This window comes from Loxodonta africana, chromosome 11 (genome assembly GCF_030014295.1).
Source record: "Loxodonta africana isolate mLoxAfr1 chromosome 11, mLoxAfr1.hap2, whole genome shotgun sequence".
Lineage (NCBI taxonomy): Eukaryota > Metazoa > Chordata > Mammalia > Proboscidea > Elephantidae > Loxodonta > Loxodonta africana.
Genome location: NC_087352.1, coordinates 12,400,191 through 12,419,660, shown reverse-complemented (window position 1 = coordinate 12,419,660; position 19,470 = coordinate 12,400,191). Strand labels below are relative to the sequence as shown.

The following is a 19,470-nucleotide window of genomic DNA, read 5'->3' as shown; positions in this document are numbered from 1 at the left end:
TTTCACAGGATAGACCCATGAAACATGGCCTTCTGTGTCTGTCTTCTTTTCTAAGGATACTTGTCATTGGATATAGGGCCCACCAGGATTTTAATCCAGAATGACCTGACTTGAGATCCTTAACTATATCTTCAAAGACCCTTTTTCCAAATATGATCATATTCACAGGTGTCGGGAGTTAAGAGGCAGACATATTTTGGGGGTCCATCATTCCACTTGCTACAGAGGATGAGAGTGGGAGCCAGACCAAAAAACCAAACTCACTGCTGTCCATTTGATTCCGACTCATAGCAATACTTTAGGACAAAATAGAACTACCCCGTAGGTATTCTAGGCTGTAAATCTTCATGCAAGCAGACTGCCACATCTTTCTGCCCCTGAGCTGCTGATGGGTTCCAACCCCCAACCTTTCGGTTAGCAGCCAAGTGCTTAACCACTGTGTCACCGGGGCTCCTTAAGGGTGGGAGCAGGGAGAGACCTAATTCCGATGATGTTATTGAGTCCACTAGCCAGCCAGCCTGGAAGTCCTCATTCATTGCCAAACAGGCTCCTTAACCAGCCCCTGGGTGGCTCCAGCTACGGGTACCGTGGCCGAGACTGCCGGGCCAACCTTTACCTGCTGCCCACGGGGGAGATAGTGTACTTTGTAGCCTCTGTAGCTGTGCTGTACAGCGTGGAAGAGCAGAGGCAGCGCCATTACCTGGGCCACAATGATGACATCAAATGGTGAGGCCTGGCTCAGCCCTGCCAGCTGGGAACCCCACCCCAGGGAGGGGAACTGAGAGAGGGCTAGCTCAGGGCCAGACTAGGCCTGTTTTCACATCACTGCAGTGGAGGTCGGGGGGCCAGACCTTTGCTTAATTTTACAAGATACCAGCTGCCTTCAGGCTGAACTCAAGAAAAAATATATGTATATATTGTCAATATTTCAAATGTTGGTGAGTTACTCAAATGTCTGAATTTTTCTCTCATTTTGAAAACTCTGAGCAGGCACTTCAGGTAGTGGCTTAAAGCGGATGGTAGCGGCTCTTTTATTTTTTTAATTAAAAAAACCTTTCTTTTTATTTTAAATTTTTGTAGCCCCTTTAAACGGCTCCTGGCCTGGGCCCTGCAGGCATTTGGACTAGCCACTGCAGGCCTGGGTCTGGCCCCTGAGCTGGGGTACCCAGAGGATATCCTCTTATTGGGAACTGAAAAACTTAGTTAATGACTATTGACTAAATAACTCAGTAAACCACCTTGTGGCGTGAATAACCTGGCAGCAGGAATGCCACCTGTTGAGGGAGGGGTCTTGGACATCAAGTGCCCTCCCTCCTGCTGAACCCTCTCCATTTGCCCCCTCTCCTGCCAGCATGGCTGTCCACCCGGATATGGTCACCATCGCCACCGGACAGGTGGCAGGCACCACTAAGGAGGGGAAGGTAACGGAGTAGAAGGGGCAAGCAGAAAAACAAGGGTCAGGGCCTGGAGCCTGGGTGGGGGGCAGTGGTTGAGGGCGAGGAGCTAGGCTCTCCTCTCTCGCCTCCCCCGAGTAACAGGCCTCTCTCTTTCCTGCAGCCGCTGCCGCCCCACGTACGCATCTGGGACTCAGTTTCCCTCTCCACCTTGCACGTGCTGGGCCTGGGAGTGTTTGACAGAGCCGTGTGCTGCGTGGGCTTCTCCAAATCAGTAAGTCCTTCCCTGTGCTGGGACCAGAGCTTACAAGTTCCCACCCATCGCTTTGGAATCGAGGCCCTGCCTCCATGTGATACCCTATGGCAGAATTCCAGGCCCTCTGGGACCCCCCCCCTTTTTGGGATGTAACAGCCAGCCCTGTTAGCCCTTTTGAGGGTGGCCATTCTGATTTGCCCTGACAACCTCAGTGCTTGTTGTAGATAAATACAGAAAATGAGATTAAGCTTTTAGAAACTAGGAGGACAGTTTGACATTGTGGCAATATCTACGTGTGAGATTGGTGGGCTTGTAATTGATTATTTTATGCCTTATTTTTTACTGTCGTATTTTACATTTTTGTCTTGTTTTGCATTTTTATTGCATTTTACAAAAGTATTGGCAAGCAATGGATTGGCCTTTTCCCACCGACAGTTTAAGAAGCCCTGAATTAGGGCCTCAGAGATTTCCTGAAGCCTAAGGGAGACATTTGAGAATCTGGGGAGAAAAAAACCAAAACTATTTTGTTGCTAAAGTATAAAAAAGAAAAACCTGCAAAATCAAAATTAACCTAAATTTAACTGAAGGTATGAAAAAATCAAGGAGCCCTGGTGGTGCAACAGTGCTATCAGAAAGGTTGGAAGTTGAACCCAGCCAGCAGCTCTGAGGGAGAAAGACCTGGCAATATGCCTCCACAGAGATTACAGCCTGGAAAACCCTATGGGGCAGTTCTACTCTGTCACATTGGGTCACTATGAGTCGTAATCGACTCGATGGCACCTAACGACAATATAAAAAAAATCAACATTCAAAATTTTTTGATTACGTAAATGCTTCATTTCATATGAACGTGGAGATTGGATGGTCACACTCAGCTAGAATTTCTGACTCTAAAGGATAACAGATGGTAAATTAGATGAGTTTCTGTAGAAGAGTCATTTCAAAAGGAAACTCATAAAAACCTCCTCAAATGGTTTTTACAGCGCCTGAATGGGGGTGTATTTGAACGTGTTTCAGAGCCTTCGAAGGTCTTAAAACAAGGCCGGTGTGGTGAACGTCCCAGTGGATGCGATAGTGGGGCGACTGATCCTGACCCCTTGACTCCTCCCCTCCTCTCCTCTTCTGTAGAATGGGGGCAGCCTGCTCTGTGCAGTGGACGAATCCAATGACCATGTACTGTCCGTGTGGGACTGGGCCAAGGAGGTCAAGGTGGTTGATGCGAAGGTAGGGTGACTGTTCTCCTTCTCTCTCCCCAGGGTGTCCCTGTGGGACTTGCTCAATCTCAGTGGTTAGGAGTCTGGAATCAGATGGACCTGGGTTCTAGTCCTGGTTTTGCCATCTGCTACTTCTATGACTTTTTTAAAAATGATATTTTATTGTGTTTTCAGTGAAGGTTTACACAGCAGTTTTGGCTCCCATTCAACAATTTCTACACAAGTTGTCCGGTGACATTGGTTACATTCTTCACAATGCATGAACATTCTCATTATTCCCATTCTGGTTGTTTGGTTTCCATTAATCTAGCTTCCCTGCCCCTTTACATTCTCATCTTTGTTTTAAAGTAAGTATCAACCAATTGGTTTCATATTGGTGGTTTTTTTTAAAGAAGCACAGTACATTTGCAGGTGATATGCATTATTTTTTGAGCCAATTTGTTATTTAGCTACAAGGTGACCTCAGGGGTTAGTTTCAGTTCAAGATCTGAAGAGTATCTCAGGGCAGTAGTCTCCGGGAGTCCTCCAGTCTCAACCAGTCCAGTGCGTCTTTTTTGTTTATTTGTTTTTTTAGGAATCTGAAGTTTTGTTCTACGTTTTTCTTCCTTTCTATCAGGGTCCATCTATTGTGGCTCTGATGGGAACAGTCAGTAGTGGTAGCCGGGCACCATCTAATTCTGGTCTCAGGATAGATGAGGCCACAGTTCATGTAGGTAGTTAGTCCTGTAAACTAGTTTCTTCTTTGAATCTTTGGTTTCCTTCTTTCTCTTTTGCTCCAGGTGAGTAGAGACCAATAATTGTATCTTAAATGGCTGCCTGAAAGCTTTTAAGACCCCGGACACTCCTTGCCAAACTAGGATGTAGAACGTAACATTATGAACTACGTCATCTGGCTGTCTGACTTTGAGCAATGGCTTACCTTTCCTGAGCTTCAGTTGCCTCGTTTGTCAAATGAGATTATGTAGCACCTTCCTCTTGGGGCCTTGGTGAGGATGTTGGGATGTGGGATGGATAGAGCAGGCCCAGCAGAAGGCTCAGTACAAGGCAGCTGCTAACTCTGCATTCTTGTGATACCCAAGAATGGAAGGGGAAGGGGAAGTGGTTGAGAGGCTGGGGTGTGGAGTCAGACTGAGGTGAATTAGATTCCGGACATGACTTTGCCTCTCTGAGCCTCACCTTCTTCATTTTTAAGAGGAGGGCACTAATGGGCCTTGGAGTCTCTGGGTGGTACAAACAGTTAACAGACTTAGCTGCTAACCAAAAGGTTGGAGGTTTGAATCTACCCAGAGGTGCCTTGGAAGACAGGCCTGGCAATGTACTTCCAAAAAATTAGCCATTGAAAACCCTGTGGAGCACAATTCTATTCTGACACACATGGGGTTGTCATGAGTCAGACTTGACACAGTGGTAACTGTTTTTGTTTTTTTTTTTTGTATGTGCTTTTTGTGTGTGTGTGTGTGTTTTTAATGGGCGTTGCCTCACATCGTAAGGATTACACGTGTTCGTGAATGTAAAGTGCTTAGCATGGCTCTCGGCACAGAGTAGGGGCTCTAGAAGTGTCTAGAAATGAAGAAGGTGATAATGCGTCACTGGTCATCCTGCCTTTTATTCTTTCGTTTGCACATATAGGAAGGGTGGGAGCAATAGGATGTAACAGTACACAACCCACACAGCTCTATAGGGCCATCATATGTGGGGTGGGTGTGGCAGCCCTGGTGGCTTTGAGGTCTTCATTCCAAATCTCTCCCACCCCCACAGTGTTCCAACGAGGCCGTGCTGGTGGCCACCTTCCACCCCATAGACCCCACCATGCTCATCACCTGCGGGAAATCTCACATCTACTTCTGGAGCCTGGAGGGGGGCAGCCTGACCAAGCGGCAGGGCCTCTTTGAGGTAAGTGCCTGGGGTGCAGGGATGCGGTGGCCCTGAGGGCAGCAGGCAAGGAGGCCCAGACAGACACCCCAGAGGAGCCTGGAGGCAGGGGGTTACAGGGACATTAAGACGTTGCCTGCCGGGGCCTAAGTTTCCTTATCTGTCACATGAGGGTGGAATTCCTTAACTCTGAAGTTGTGAGGATTTAACAGGATGAAGATTTTAGCAGCTCCTAGAAGGTAGTGAGTGCTCAGTGAGTCGGTGTGGAGTTGTCGATATCAGAGATAAACATAGTGAAGTGTAGGCTGACTGGCCGAAAGACATGAGCTGAGACAGACAGACACTGAGCAGGAAGCAGAGGGCCTGGGAGGGGAGATGCAGGGGCACCTCTGACAGGGCTGTCTTCCTTTGGTGAGAGCTGGCGCTGCCACCCCAAACAGGAGGCCCTGATGGAAATGAAACAGTGAAGACATTGAGAAGAAGGTGGGGTTGGGCAGGGAAAAGGACCTAGAGAGACAGAAGATGGAGGGAGAGTTAGAGAGAGGGGAGACCGAGGATCAGAGACAGGGGAGACAGAGGGGCAGAGAGAGGGGGAGACTGAGGGGCAGAGAGAGGGGAGACCGAGGGACAGGGAGAGAGGGGGAGACCGAGGGGCAGAGAGAGGGGAAGACTGAGGGACAGATAGAGGGGAGACTGAGGGACGGAGAGAAGGGGAGACAGAGGGGCAGAGAGAGGGAGAGACCGAGGGGCAGAGAGAGGGAGAGACTGAGGGGCAGAGAGGGGGGAAGACTGAGGGACAGAGAGAGGGGAGACTGAGGGATGGGGAGAGGGGGAGGCAGAGGGGCAGAGAGAGTGAGAGACCGAGAGGCAGAGAAAGTGAGAGACCGAGGGCCAGAGAGAGGGGGACTGACAGGCAGAGAGAGGGGAGACTGAAGGACCGAGAGAGGGGAGTCCTAGGAACAGAGAGAGGGGGAGACCCAGGGGTAGACAGAGGGGAGACCGAGGGGGAGAGGGAAAGGTCTAAAAGCAGAGAGGGGAGGCCGAGAGTGGGTCGTGAGTGGGGAAGTGAGACAGCGCCGGCATTCACCCTGGAGGCGACGTGAGCACTCCTGGGCAGACAGATTGGAGATGGGAATGCTCCACCTGGCCCCACAGCCAAAAGCAAGGAGGGAATTCCTGAGACTGCTGTCCTGGATGATGGGTAAGCTCTGGGGGCCACCCCTGCTTCAGTGACCCTCTGACACGGCCCCTCCTCCTGCACCTTAGAAACAGGAGAAACCAAAGTACGTGCTGTGCGTGACCTTTCTAGAGGGTGGTGACGTGATCACCGGTGACTCTGGAGGGAACCTGTATGTCTGGGGCAAAGGTCAGTGTCACCTTTTACGTTTGGTCTCCAATCCAGTCCCCTAACACCCTTGGCTATGTGTCCCTTCCTCTAACTTTGCTTATATTGTATGATAAAATAGATTAAACCCTTGTCTGTTCAATTCCAATACCCCCATCAAGGCTTAGCTCAAATATCTCCTCCTCCCTGAAATCTTTACTGTTTCCCTACCCTTGTTCTCTATGAATCCCATGTTAGGGATCGAGTCTGGATTATAAATGAATGGATTATCCCAGTGGATGGATGGATGGATAGGTGGATGCTTTGTCCCAGCCAGTGAATCAATGAATGAATGAAGAAAGGAATGAACGAATGAAGGGATCACCTAATCAAGGAATGGAAGAATGAGTAAATGACTTTGTCATCCCTCTTAGTGCGTGGGTGATTAGGTAAATGAACATTACATGAACGAATAGTTTGTACCAGTCCGTGGATCTATACATGGATGAATGAATGAGTGAGTGGTTGTCTTAGCCAATGGATTGATGTGTCATGAGTGAACAGGTTGACCCAGGAGATGAATCCTTTCCTGAATGAATAAATGAGTTGATTGTCCTAGCCTATGGATGGATGAATGAATGAATGAATGGTTGTCCTAACCAACGTTAATGAATAAATGAATTGTTAATGAATAAATGAATTGTCTTAGCTGATGGACCAACCAAGGAATGAATGAAAGAGTGAGTGAGTAGGTTATCGTAGCCAGAGCCTGGGAGAAGAATGAACTGATGTAGCTGGTAGGTGAATGTGTTAATGGCTTGTCTCCACCAAGGAGACAGGAGTGAATAACAGCTTACCCAGCCTTTGGGTGAATGTGTGAATAAAGAAATGAATGGTTTGTCCCAGCCAATGGATGGCATGAACAAATGAATGAGTTTTTTGGCCTGAGCTTTTTTTTTTTTTAATTCTTGTTGGAAGTATACACAGCAACGCATATACCAAATCAACAATTTCTGCATGTACAATTCAGTGACGTTGATTATATTCTTCAAATTGTGCAACCAGTCTTGCCCTCCTTTTACAGATTGTTCCTCCCCCATTAACATGAACTCTTTGCCCCTCTAAGCTTCTTATTTGCCCTTTCCAGTTGCTGTTGTCAATTTGATCCCATACAGATAATTCTCCAAAAGAACATAGTGTTCAAGGCAAACATTCTTAACTAAATGAGCTAACCTATTATTAACCTATTAAAGATGACTTCAGAGGATATTTTTGATTTAAAAGGTTTAAAGATTATTTTAGGGCAATAGTTTTATGGGTTAATCCAGCCTTAATGGCTCCAGAAAGTCTGAATTCCATGAGAATTTGGGGCTCTGGTCTACATTTTTCCCTCTTTTGATCAGGATTCTTCTATAGAATCTTTTATCAAAATATTCAGTAATGGTTCTTCTGGGCTCATGGAAAAGGAGGTATTTGTTCATGGAAAGAATTAGGTGTGCATTCCATTTCCTCTTATTCCTGACTCTCCCACTTCCTCTGCTGCTCTGTGGCCTGAGCATTTTTGCTTTCGTATACATTGTACTCCTTATTCAAGGCTGCACTAAGTATTATTTCTGTTTCACAGATGAAATACCATAGTCTCAGAGAAGGGATATAATATAGTAAGTAGCCAAGCTGGGCAGAGTCAGGGCACTTGATCTCTAAAGTCCCTACCCTTCTCACATCTTTTGTTATACTGCACATGGGTATATGGGAATCAGGCCTGAACCGGTGATGCCGTGTGACCTCAGGTAAGGATTTTCCCTCCCTGGACCTCAGATTTCCTGCCTGTAAGCTGAGTGGGAGGCAGAGGTATCTTTAAGCACCAGTTCTTCTGACCTGGGGAAACCAGGTTTCCTGTAGAATTACCCCAGACAGGGCCAGTGAGTGGGTTTAGGAGTTCAGGTCCCAGCAGTGCTGTGTGCTCTTTGTGTGGCCTTGGGAGAGTCATGTTCTTTGTCTGAGATGCATTGCCTCATCTGTAAAATAGGTATACATCACTACCTCCTTTACAAGATTGTCCTGAGGTGTCCTTGAGATCAGGCAGCCGAGAATAAGCTCTGAACACTTGGTGGCAGCGTGTCTTCCCTGGCAAACCGTGAGCTCTCTGAGGGCAGGGACTAGGTCTGGGCCATTTCCACGGCCCCAGGCCCACCATGGGCCTGGCCCTGGGACTTCAGGTTGTTAGATGGGGGTTGGTTGGAAAGACAGGTGGACAGAAGGATGTATGTGCCTAATGTAAAGAGAACCCGGCTAGCCTGGAGGAAGTGGTGCCACATGGGCGAGATGGGAATCAAAGACAGTTATTCCTTCCTCTCCTCCAGTTCTTCCCCCAGCCTCTTCCTCGGCCTTCTGCCTAGAGCACTTTCCCACCCTTGCTTATCCTAGCTGACTCCTACTCAACTTTCAGACCCTTATTTAGGCATCCTCTCCTCCAGGGAGCTGTTCCAGGCCCACCAAGCTGGGTACCCTCTGTGAGATCCCATAGCTTCTTGGGTTTCTCCACCCTAGCCCCAATTACTTTGGGTTTTCACTGACTGCTAATAGGTCTGTCTCTGTCACTGGACTGTGAACCCCATGAGGGTATGACCTGGATTGTCTTGGTCACCACGTGTGTGTTTCCAGTATTATCTAGCTTGAGATTAGGCCCAGATTATATGCTAATTAAGTAATTGTTGATTGAATGGGTTAATGGACGAATGAATGGACAGGCATATTGGCAGATAGACTGATAGATGGATGAATGGGTAGATGGATTAGAAAGTGGGTGGATGTTTAGATTATGGAAGGATGGATTGACTGGCAAATGGGTAGTTGGATGACAGAGAGGATGGATGAATGGATGAGAGGTGACTGATGGATGAAAGGAAGGATGAGAGAATGGATGGATGGATCAATGGATGGGTGAGTGGATAGACGGATGGACAGATCAGTAGATAAAATGGTGGGTGGGTGGATGGATGAATGAATGGGTGAGAGGTAGGTGGTGAATAGATGGGTGGGTGGATGGATGGACAAATGGATGGATGGAAGGATGGATGAGTTGATGGGTGGGTGGATTTTTAGACAGACAGCAGTAGATAGATAAGTAGATGAATGGATGGGTAGATGGGTCAAAGGGTAGGTGTGTGGATGGGTAAATGTTAGCTCAGATGGTTTAATGAATGGATGGTAGGATATTTGAGTAGGTGAATAGTGGGTGGTTGGATGGCTGGGTGGGTGGAAGAGGAGGTAGAAGGATGGGAAGATGAGTGAACAGATGGATGCATATAGGCTCAAGAGTTCGAGGTACTTTCAGGGGGTGCTCAGGGCCACCTTCCCCATGCTGACCCCTGGCCCTGGCCACCCTGCAGGTGGGAATCGCATCACACAGGCGGTACTGGGTGCCCACGACGGTGGTGTGTTTGGGCTCTGCGCCCTGCGGGACGGGACGCTGGTGTCTGGTGGGGGCCGCGATCGGCGGGTGGTCCTCTGGGGTTCCGACTACAGCAAGCTGCAGGAGATGGAGGTGAGGAGGGGGCGCAGGCTCACATGAGGGTGGGAGGCTTCCCCTGCAACCCGGCTCCTACCAGTAGACCCTTTTCTTCTCAACATGTCACCTCCCACCCCTGTGTGTGTCCTTCACTCCTCTACCCTCTTCCCTCCCTCCCAGGTCCCCGAGGACTTCGGCCCCGTACGCATCGTGGCAGAGGGTCGGGGAGACATGTTGTATGTGGGGACCACCCGTAACTCCATCCTGCAGGGCTCAATCCACACGGGCTTCTCACTGCTGGTCCAGGTGAGTTTCTTTTGCACTGTCCCCCGACCTCCCCTGCCATCTCTCTTCTTCCCCCTGGACTACTATACCACCATCCTTTCTGTCTTCCTCCTCCCCTATCTCCTCACCTCCCTGCTTCATCCCTTCTCCCTTGGCCTGGAAAACACGACTTACTTTTCCTTGACCTGCTGTCACCCCATAACCTGCCCTGGTCCCTGACCCAGGACCCTCCTCCCCTGAACGCCCCATGCTCCAGCAACTAATGGGTTAACTGCTAGCACAGCAGAAGGTCCCCAGGACCCTGCTCTAGTGGTGCTGCCCATTCCCCTTCTGACTGGAGGTGGTATCCATTTCTATGGTAGGTGCCGGGCAGGTTGTTAAGCACCCTGTGTATCCCCTGGGCCACTGGGCCACATACTCTGCCAGGTATCCAGCTCATACGAGCTGGGAAGGCCTTCTCAGAGTTGGAGTTGGCCTGTATTTCTGCTTGCAACTTACATGCCCACTCCTCCTTTCCTGGTGTGCCACTCCCCCCTCTCCTGCACCCACTTAAAAACCCCACCTATGGATAAGTAGTGGAGTCTGGTGGTTAAAAACCAAACCAAACTCATGGCGACTGAGTTGATTCTGACTCATAGCAACCCTATAGGACAGTGTAGAACTGCCCCGTAGACCGCCACATCTCTCTGCCATGGAGCAGCTGGTGGGTTCCAACTGTTGACATTTTTGTAAGCAGCTGAGTGCTTTAACCACTGCACCACCAGGGCTCCAAGTGTGGTGGTTAAGAATATGAATTCTGCCCTGAGATACTTATTTAAACTTTGTACTGATACTATCCCAAGTGTACTTTTAGCAAAATAACAGATTGGCACACAAAATAAAGGACATTACCTGTGAGTACGGCAGGTCAGTGAAAAAACAACGATATGAGACCAAAAGGTCAACAATTGGTCTTAATGCAAAGATGAGAAGATAAGGGGACAGGGAAACTAGAGTACCAGAAACGGAACAACCAGAATGCAATTAAAGAGAATGTTGACACCTTGTGGAAAATGTAACTAATGCCACTGAACAATTTGTGTAGAAATTGTCAAATGGGAACCTAATTTGCTGTGTAAGCTTTTACTAAAAACACAATGAGATACAGTGAAACTTGTGACAGCCAGAACTTGACAGGACTCCCTTGTTTTTTGGGTCTCACAGGTTCTCTGCCTTTGACCGGGTGCAGTCTTACTACTTTTCTATCACTATTAGTGGAAAATATTTGAGTTTTCCTTCTCTGACAGGTTTCCACCCTATATGGGCTCTGGCTTTCACAGGTTTTACTACGTTATTATTATTATTAAATATATGAATTCTGGAGCCTGCCTGATTGCATTCAAATCCCAGCCCTGTCGCTTACGAGCTGTGTGATATGGGGCAAGTGAGTGACCTCTCTGTGCCTCTCTGAAATGGGGAGAATAACAGAACTGACCTCGTGGGGTTTGGTGAGGATTCCATGAGTCAATTCATATAAAGCATTTAGAATGGTGCCCGGCACAGAGCACATGTTCAAAAGATGTTGGCCAAAATTGTTCCTTGCTCAGTGGTCCCTCTTCCTCCATTCCTTCCATGCATTTTCCTTCTGACAGTCTAGCTGAAATTCATGCTGCGGCATTTAGATTGCCCTCTGGCTCTGATCTCTATAGGAAGAAGACAAGGGAAAGATGAAGAAAGATGAGGGCTAGAAGGGGATTTTTTAGGGGTCCTGAAACCAGAAGGGACCATGTTTGTTGTTGTTGTTAGCTATTGTCCACTTGGCCCCCGACTCGTGGTGACCCCGTGCACAGTAGAACAAAATGCTGCCCGTTCCTGGGCCATTGCCACAATTGGTTGTAGGTTGGGCCTGTAGGGCTTTCATTGGCTGATTTTCGGAAGTAGATCGCCAGATCGCCAGGCCTTTCTTCCTGGTCTATCTTAAATCAGAAGCACTGCATCATAGCAACACATAAGCCTCTGCTGACAGATGGGTGGTGGCTGCACATGAGGTGCATTGCCCGGGAACAGATACCCCATTTTAGTAATACTAATAGTAATAATTAGCAGCTTCCCTTTCGTCAGCACCATGTGTCACCAGCCTTGTGTTTAGCATTTCCATCCATGAGTTGAGTGAACACAATGATAATGTGAGGCTAGTTCAATGAATATCCCCATTTTACAGAAGGTAAACTGAGGCTCCAAGGAGAACTCACCTGCATAGGGTCACATATCATAGCCAATAAGAGAAAACAGAGGGTACCACCCACCAGGCCAAGGGCCCTGTGTGGGGTCCCACAGTCTCCTGGGTCCTGTCTGACTCCCAAGGTCAAGCTCTTAACCACCATACTCTCCTACCTCCCATTATACAAACAGGAAAGTGGAAGCCTGGGGGAAGCAGCATGATTTACTTGGAGCCACACGCTGGGTCAGGGGTCTGCTGATCGTGGCACATTGGGAAACAGGTCTTCCCCAGGCCACACTGTGGGGCAGGGTCTGTTGCTGGTGCTAGCCCAGCACTTCTTCCTGGCGTCAGGGTTTGGGTGGAAAAGGACCAGGATTAGTGGTCTCCATGCTGATGTCTTGTCCTCCTACCAGGGCCATGTGGAGGAGCTGTGGGGGCTGGCCACACACCCCAGCCGGGCACAATTTGTGACATGTGGGCAGGATAAGCTGGTACACCTGTGGAGTGTGGAGTCTCACCAGCCCCTGTGGAGCAGGTGCATTGAGGTAAGGGGGTGGGGTGGGGGATACTCAACACGTCATTCTGAGAAAACTGCCTATCTCAATCCATCAGGGTTCAGTGCATCGAATGGAAACCAGCAAGGTATTTTTAAGCAGAAGGGAATTTAATACAGGGGATTGGATGCTTACAAACTCATTGGAAGAGCTGGAGGAGTAGGTTCTCAGCTGGAATGTTGCCCAGAAGAATGCCACAGAAGTGACCCACTAGGGGAGCTACTGCCTTTGCACAGACAGGAAGATGGGGAGTTAGGAACCGTTGAATTCAAGAATCTGCCATCATAGCCACAAGCCGGGCACCAGGCAGCTGTGGCCGCTGCAACTTTTGACTCTAGAGCTACGCTCGTTGTCCAGTATGGTAACCACCAGCCACAACAACAAACCATGTGTGGCTGTTCAAGCTTTAATTGATAAAAATTGAGACAGAATTTAAAATTCAGTTTCTTGGTTGCACTAGCCACATTTCAAGGGTGAATAGCCATGTGTGGCTAGTGGCTGTTGGAAAGCGTAGATGTAGAACATCTTTTAATGTAACAGAAGGTTCTATTGGACAGTCTTGCTCCAGAGCCACCTAAAGCTGGCTAAATTTGTACCGGTCACAAAGCAGATACTCTGTGCCCTGCCTTTCAACATACCTTTCAACTTGCACAAGACTAGTGACTAGAACTGAGTATTAACACAGCAAATCCCACTGCTTTCATGATCCAGCTGGTCAGTAGAAGTGGTAGAAGATGGACCTCTGCCTTTTGCCTTCTGGAGCCCACAAAAGTGCATCTGATTACAACAACAAGAAAAGGAGGAGCTGCTGTAGCTGCTTAGATAGAGCCAAACACCTCGTGGGACTGGTTCCTTGGTTTGGAGGTATAGGGTTGTGGTTTCATGAGACATCCCAGTAATTGGCCTAATAACATGTTTAGTGCATCTGTTCTACTTCCTAGTTTGTTGCATAGTGCCTGAGGTCCTAAAAGCTTGCAAGCCACCATCCAAGGCCTGGCAATTGGTCTCTATTTACCTGGAGAAAGAGAGGAAGAAGGAGAGTCAGGAATAGGAGGAGGATATGGAATGTGTGGCTAATTGTCTTCATAAACAACTGCCTCCTCTACCATGAGACGAAAAACACTGGATGGTGCCCAGCTACCATTACTGAATATTTTGATCAAAGATTCTATATAAAAGAATCCTGATCAAAAGGGGGAAAATGTAGAACATAATTTCAAATTCTTATGAACTCCAGACTTTCTGGAGTCATTAAGGCTAGATGAACCCCCAAAACTGTTGCCCTAAGATAATCTTTAAACCTTAAATCAAAAATATCCCCTGAAGTCTTGTTAAAATCAAACAATAGTCTAACTTGAAAAAAAATGTCTGCCTTGAGCATTGTGCTCTTTTAAGAACTATCTATCTGGGATCAAAGTGACAACAGCAACTTGAAAGATTAGATAGAAACCTTAGGGGGGCAATGAGTTTACGTTAATGGTGGAGGAACACCTCAAAAACGGAGGGTAAGAATGGTTGCACAACAATGTCACTGAATTGTACGTGTAGAAACGGTTGAATTGGTGTACGTTCTGCTGTGTATACTCTCAACAACAATAACAAAAAAAATGCAAGGGTGAAAAAGTACATCTGACTTTGGGACCCAGTCACAGTGAGATGATAGCTGCAAGAGATTTTGGGAAGAGTAATTTTAAGCCCACCGGTCTCTAGTATGGGAGAACATGCTAGAAGGAAGGTGGTTAGTCCACCAAATCCCACGTACCATCCTTTAAGGCTTTGCTCCAGGAATCCCTCCAGGGTTGCCTCTGATTGTAGAACACTATACACTAGTTCCCCATATCCACGATTTTGCTTTCCGTGGTTTCAGTTACCCATGGTCACCTGTGGTCCAAAAGTGGTAAATGAGTAGCATGATAAATCTTGCACCATCCTGCTACATCTGACGCATGGGACCACATTCACATAATTTTATTACAGTATGTTGTTATAACTGTTATGTTTTATTAGTTATTGTCATTAATCTCTGTAAAAACACACGGAGGTAGTATCTGACCTCCGCTAACTTCACAAGGAGGAAGGAGAATCAAGGTCAACATCCCAAGGCTGATTCCTATGAGGCAGGGGTCAGACATCCCTCCTCTCTCCGCCATCTTTACCAATTCTGACACTAGCCGTCCCTCCCACGGCACCCTCTCCTTCTCTGCTGGGCTCCGTAATTCATTGCAATGGCCACGCAGAACTCCCAGACCATATTCACGATTATGGGGTTTATTAGGGAAGGAACAGGTTACAATTCAGGCTCAGGAACATTCAAGATACAGTTCTTCCATCAGGATAGCCTCTCCCCACCCGTGGTCATAGGCACGCTTCTCCTTGGCCCTCAGTTTCTGCCAGAGACACTCAGTTTTCTCGCTCCATGGGCCGGGAAGTCCACTATGCCCTCTTCTGCAGGTCTCTCCTTCTTTGGTGGTGGTGGGCTTTTCTCTTTTGCACCTCTTGGGTGGCATATTTCAAACCCAGCAGGATAGCAAAAGTGACCAATCCCTTTGAAGGGCTACAATAACCCTATCACACAGTTTCACCCAGTCACCTGGGGGGGAGTTACAAGACCATAGCTAGAAAGGCCACATACAAAAGTAAACAATCGGACTGCAGTCTCTTACTGTGTCTAATTTACAAGTTAAACTTTATCATAGGTATGTATACGTCTTGGAAGAAGTACGACCACAAAGCTTCTTAGAAGCAAGGATGGTGAGACTGCGTCTTACATACTTTGGACATATTATCAGGAGGGATCAGTTCCTGCAGAAGGACATCACGCTTGGCAAAGTACAGGGTCAGGAGAAAAGAGGAAGACTCTCAATAAGATGAGTTGACACAGTGGCTGCAACAATGGGCTCAAGCATAACAACGATTCTAAGGATGGAGCAGGACTAGGCAGTGTTTTGTTCTGTGGTACATAGGGTCGCTATGAATCGGAACCGACTCGACAGCACCTAACAACAACAACATGTATGTATATGACGAAACATAGTACATATAGGGTTCGGTATTATCTGCGGTTTCAGGCATCCACAGGGGTCTTGGAACGCATCCCCCACGGATGAAGGGGGGACTACTCTGTATGATCTTTGAAGGAGCCCTGATGGTGCAACAACAGTTAAGCACCTGGGTGCTAACTGAAAGATGGGCAGTTTGAACCCACCAGTGGCTCCACAGGATAAAAGATCTAGCGATCTGCTCCTGTAAAGACTGCAGCAAAGAAAACCCTATGGGGAAGTTCTACTCTGTCCTGTAGGGTTTCTATGAGTCGGGAATCGACTCAATGGCATACAACAACAACAGCAACATACGGCCTTTGAACTGTGAATGGGGGAAGATGGGCCTGGAAATTGTTAGGGGCATGTATAATAATCGTGGCGCAGTGATTATGCCCTCGGCTGTTAACTAAAAGGTCAGCAGTTCGAACCCACTAGCTGCTCAGCAGGAGAAAGATGTGGCAGTCTGCTTCAGTGAAGATTACACTCTTAGAAACCCAATGAGGGCAGTTCTGCTCTGTCCTATAGGGTTCCTATGAGTCGGAATTGACTTGATGGCAATGGATTTATAATAATTGTCACCCTGTCTAAATTGAGCGCCTGCTGTATGCCAGGCCTATGCTAGCGTCGCAGTTGTCTAGTTTGCCAGGGCATCAGAATCATTTGGGGAGTTGTTAGAAATCCAGATTCCTAGTATTATTTAAAATTCAGTTTTTTGGTTGGGCTAGCCACATTCAAGGGCTCAATAGCCACATGTGGCCAGTGGTTACTGTATCAGAAAGCATAAATATAGACCATCTCTGTCATCACAGAAGGTTCCATTGGACGGTCTTATTCCATCCTAAGTTGGCACTGGTCACAAAATGGATACTGATTCAAAAGGTCTGAGCTCGGGACAAGGAATCTGCTGTTTTTAACAAGCACCCTCCGGTGATTCTAATGCAGGGGGTCTCTGGACCATGCTCTGAGGACCTGGCTTAGCTCTTGTGTCATCTTCCTGACTGTTCCCCAAAACACCACAAGGCAGCAGGGAAGACTGTTTCCTGCCTCGTTTCCTAGCACTGCTATGTCAGCACTACTACAGGTGGGTGGCTTTAACAAACACAGCTTTGTTTTCTCACAGTTATGTTGTTGCTGTGTGCTATTGAGTTGTTTCCAACTCGTAGTGACCCCGTAGGACAGAGGAGAGCTGCCCTGTAGGATCTCCTAGGCTATAATCTTTACTGGAGCAGATCGCCAGGTCTTTTCTCCTGCGGAGCTGCCGGGTGGGTTCGAACCACCAACCTTTGGGTAAGCAGCTGAGCGCTTAATGATTGTGTCACCAGGGCTCCTTTCTCACAGTTTAGGAGGCTTTGTTGTTGTTGTTGTTGTTAGGTGCCGTTGAGTCAGTTCTGACCCATAGCGATCCTATGCAGAACAGAATGAAACACTGCCCGTCCAGTCCTGCACCATCCTCACAATCATTGCTATGCTTGAGCCCATTGTTGCACTGTGTCAATCCATCTCATTGAGGGTCTTCCTCTTTCTCGCTGACTCTACTTTACCAAACATGATGTCCTTCTCCAGGGACTGGTCCCTCCTGATAACTTATCTGAAGTATGTGAAACAAAGTCTTGCCATCCTTTCTTCTAAGGAACATTCTGGCTGTACTACTTCCAAGACAGATTTGTTTGTTTTTTGGCAGTACATGGTATATTCAATATTAGACTAGAAGTCCGAATTCAGGGCCCCTCTCTATGGGAAGGTACTGTTTGCTGTGGGGGAAAATGCTTGTCTGAGCTTCTCTAGCCTTCTTTCTGCATTCCTTGGAAATCTCCACCTGGCAGCTATCTTTTCCCCATTCCTGCTTGCTTGTTTCTGTTCCTACTCTGCTCTTTTATTTCTCAAAAGTGATTCACGGAAGACATAGTGATATGGCCTCGTTAACATAGCAAACCCCTATTTCCAAATGGGATTACATCCATAGGTATAGGGGTAAGGATTTAGAACACATATTTTGAACACAATTCAATCCATAACAGTCCCCACTGGGAAATAGGCTCAGAAAGGTGAAACCACTTGCCCGATGTCACAGTGTAATTATAATCACAGCCAACCTTTATTGAAGGCTTCCTGGGGGCTGTGGTTGTGCTGAGGGTTTTCTGCCTCACTGAATGCTCGTAACAATCAAGTGAGAAAGTGAGTATTGGTGATCTCCACTTGCACCCGAGGCTTGCAGGGAACGTTATTTGACTAATGTCATATAGCTGGGAAGTGTCAGAGCTGCGGTTTGAAACCAGGTCTGACTCCATGGTGCACTTTTGTTTTCAAACCAACCAAGTGCCCTCCCCCCCAAAAAACCCAAAAGTGATAATACCCAGTGCTGATGAAGATGTGGAGAAACAGGCAGGCAGACACAGCTTGATCATAAATGGATGTACCTTCGTGGGGAGCACATTGGCTATGTATAGCAAAAGCCTTAAAAATGTGGATACTCTGTGCCCATGGTCACACTTTTGGGAAATTACCCAAAGAAATCATCTCGAGTGAATAAAGCTTGCAGGAATTTCCAACACGGGGAAAAGGGATCGAGATCAACAGTGACAAGGGGAATGTTTTCTCTTCTGACATGTTAAAGGAAATGGGAATGATTTCTAGGGTGGCTGGGTCCTGGAGGGTAGCAGAGGGAGGCTGAGAGCCCCCAGGAAAGGCTAAAAAGTTGACTCTGAGGCAGGGAATAGTTAGAAGGACATGGGGACACCAGCTCCCAGCCCTGCTTCTTCTTTCCTCTTTTCAGGATCCCGCTTGTTCTGCTGGCTTCCACCCCAGTGGCTCTGTCCTCGCTGTAGGCACAGTGACTGGCAGGTAAAGCTGAGGGGGCACTTTGGGAGGGCTTCTCTGCTCCCTGGAGAACTGTCCCTTAAATAGGTCCCAAATGTTTACCAGACCCTGATCTCCCAGCAAGGTCACTGGATGGCGCCAGTGGTTTGTGCTTGACTACTAACCTAAAGGTTGGTGGTTCAAACCCACCCAATGGTGCCTTGGAAGAAAAGACTGGCATTCTGCCTCCATAAAAATTATCCCCAAGAAAAGTTTATGGAGCAGTTCTACTCTGTAGCACATGGGGTTCCCTTGAGTCGGAATGGACTCATGCAAGGGTTTGATTTGGTTGGATCTCCCAGCATTCCTCTGGCATCAGCCTCGCTCCCAAATCTCTTCTGGGGTTTCTCTCTCTCTCTGACCCCACAGAATTCTGCCCCTTTCTGCCAGATCAGCTCACCCCTACCCCACCCCTTGCCTTCTCACCCAAGGTGGCTGCTGCTGGACACGGAGACCCATGACCTGGTGGCAATCCACACTGACGGCAATGAACAGATCTCTGTGGTCAGCTTCTCCCCGGGTAAGCAGTGGGTCTGGGACTCTGGAGAGGCAGGGTCTGAGAACATAGTCTCAAGAATTACAGGCTGAGGAGAAGTGTGTGGAGGGAGGCCTGGGGGTTGTGTGTAGGACTGTAAGAGGTGGGGCAGTTTGGAACAGTTGGGGAGTCTGGGATAGGAAGTTGAAAATGAGCGAGGAGGGGGTTAGAGCCTGGGTGTCTCCTCATAGCCCCCCTCCCCCTCCCCCAGACGGGGCGTACCTGGCTGTGGGCTCCCACGACAACTTGGTGTACGTGTACACGGTGGACCAGGGCGGCCGCAAGGTCAGCCGCCTGGGCAAGTGCTCGGTGAGTGGGCAGTGGCCCCCAGCCCGCGCCGCCACTCCTTTCCGGGGTATGCAGAATTAACTACTTTTCTACCTCAAGGGAGCACGACAGCTTCAAAACTCAACTGACTCGGCCCAGAT

General features: G+C 48.0%; 1 protein-coding gene across 8 annotated transcripts in view; it reads left to right on the top strand.

Annotated features, from left to right (window-relative positions):
• The window catches only part of EML2 (EMAP like 2), a 35,728-nt gene that overhangs the window by 8,314 nt on the left and 7,944 nt on the right, over positions 1-19,470 (top strand). For 6 of the 8 annotated variants that reach the window (XM_064293831.1, XM_064293832.1, XM_064293834.1 and 3 more), the window contains 12 exons: positions 577-726; positions 1,352-1,421; positions 1,558-1,668; positions 2,779-2,874; positions 4,623-4,757; positions 6,003-6,102; positions 9,453-9,607; positions 9,752-9,877; positions 12,470-12,601; positions 18,425-18,492; positions 18,939-19,027; positions 19,254-19,351. In XM_064293831.1, coding sequence (XP_064149901.1) covers positions 577-726; positions 1,352-1,421; positions 1,558-1,668; positions 2,779-2,874; positions 4,623-4,757; positions 6,003-6,102; positions 9,453-9,607; positions 9,752-9,877; positions 12,470-12,601; positions 18,425-18,492; positions 18,939-19,027; positions 19,254-19,351 — 1,330 coding nt within the window. The remainder of the gene's footprint in view (positions 1-576; positions 727-1,351; positions 1,422-1,557; positions 1,669-2,778; positions 2,875-4,622; positions 4,758-6,002; positions 6,103-9,452; positions 9,608-9,751; positions 9,878-12,469; positions 12,602-18,424; positions 18,493-18,938; positions 19,028-19,253; positions 19,352-19,470) is intronic. The other 2 variants (XR_010323345.1, XM_064293835.1) reach the window with 1 other exon arrangement.